Here is a 1,552-nt window from a genome sequence, read left to right on the forward strand (position 1 = left end):
CACAGAGCCAAGCGGCCTGGGTGGGATTAGAAAAAATAGGATCTGTGCTGTGAAGATAGCCATGAAAAGATCAGATCCAGGTCGCATATGAGCCAAAAATCGGATTTGTGTCACTTCAGGCTGCAGTGTGAACGTAGCCTTTGTTAGCTAGGCTTTGGGTAAAATGGCTCCTTTTTTTTTTTTTCCCCAAAGTTTGCTTTAGGAAATGTAGGCGCACCATCAGAAATGATCGCTGAGGTCACAAGAGAACCCAGAGCCATATTTAGAGCAGCATCATGGTACAACTGTTGGTTTGTTTCACCATTGTTTTCCCGTTTTTATTGTTTTAATTCTTCGTATGTTGGTTTTAATGAACAGGTGGGTTTTTGCAGAGCTGGGATGATGCACATCTAATGACTCAAGGTTGCTGCTTTCTGAGAAATGTTGACAGAATGCAGCTTTTATCCACTGCATGGGGAATGCTTCTGCTGCAGGGCAACACCTTTCCATCCTAAAGTGGAGTTTTTCCTGAAATGTTTCCACTTAGAACTTCCTCACAGTCTTCACTCCTCCTGATGTTTTTGTCATCTGTGTCTCTTAAGGTGGTGAACTTCATTTCCTTCAAATTGGAGGGGTTTGTGAGGATGCAGATGACGGAGATATGTTTATAGATGGAACCCTTTCTAAAGGGGGGGAGCCGCTGCTGGAGGGGGCCAAGCCCTCCTCCAACCCATCCAGCCCTGGAATCACAGGTAGGACAGGAAGCAGGAAAATTCCCTGCCATGCGGTCCTGATAAAGAAAATGATGGATTTTCTTTTTACCGTCCCTTGTGCAGGAGTGGAGCTCCTCGTGGACCAACCTCTGACCACGGAGAGTCTGGCGTCGCTGATGGAGCTGACACGGTTTGAGACACTGACGCCGCGCTTCTCGGCCACCGTCCCGCCGTGCTGGGTGGAGGTGCAGCAGGAGCAGCAGCAGCGGCGCCATCCGCAGCACCTCCATCAGCAGCATCATGGAGATGCAGCCCAGCACACCCGCACCTGGAAGCTGCAGAGCTACAGGTGGAAACATTTTGCTGCCTCTCCGTCTGCATGCAGGTTCATTATTCACTGAGTGCTGATCTGGAAACCCTGGAAACTTAATTCTTCATAACTCATTTATAGTTGCTATGGAAACAACTCAAAGGATTGGTTTCTGATCAGCGATGCGGGTAATTTCAAATGTCAGCAGATAAATTCATCAATAGAAGCTGGGCTGATATCCACCATAGAATTAGTTTCCCTTTTGACGTCATGAACGACCGACCGCAGCGCTGACATGGCTTCTCTGCTTCAGTTATACTCCCAAAATCCAGAGTCACATGACCAAGACCTGAAGACCTTTCCCTGGAGAACGGGAGCACGCAGAATAAATACGGGTGAATTGGAACAGAAGCCTACTGATGACATCACCACTGACATCTGGAGCTGCATTTCACCTCCTGTTATTAATAGTCTCTAGATAATAATACATTTTTACTTGTTTCAATTAGTGGGGAAATATTAATGAACAGTCAGAAACACATATCAGATG

General features: G+C 46.8%; 1 protein-coding gene across 5 annotated transcripts in view; it reads left to right on the plus strand.

Moving 5' to 3' along the window:
• The window catches only part of birc6 (baculoviral IAP repeat containing 6), a 99,878-nt gene that overhangs the window by 28,223 nt on the left and 70,103 nt on the right, over positions 1 to 1,552 (plus strand). For all 5 annotated transcript variants that reach the window (XM_015401638.1, XM_015401642.1, XM_015401639.1 and 2 more), the window contains exons 11-12: positions 582 to 731; positions 816 to 1,041. In XM_015401638.1, coding sequence (XP_015257124.1) covers positions 582 to 731; positions 816 to 1,041 — 376 coding nt within the window. The remainder of the gene's footprint in view (positions 1 to 581; positions 732 to 815; positions 1,042 to 1,552) is intronic.

This window comes from Cyprinodon variegatus, unplaced genomic scaffold (assembly GCF_000732505.1).
Source record: "Cyprinodon variegatus isolate N-32 unplaced genomic scaffold, C_variegatus-1.0 Scaffold1242, whole genome shotgun sequence".
In the NCBI taxonomy this organism is placed as follows: domain Eukaryota; kingdom Metazoa; phylum Chordata; class Actinopteri; order Cyprinodontiformes; family Cyprinodontidae; genus Cyprinodon; species Cyprinodon variegatus.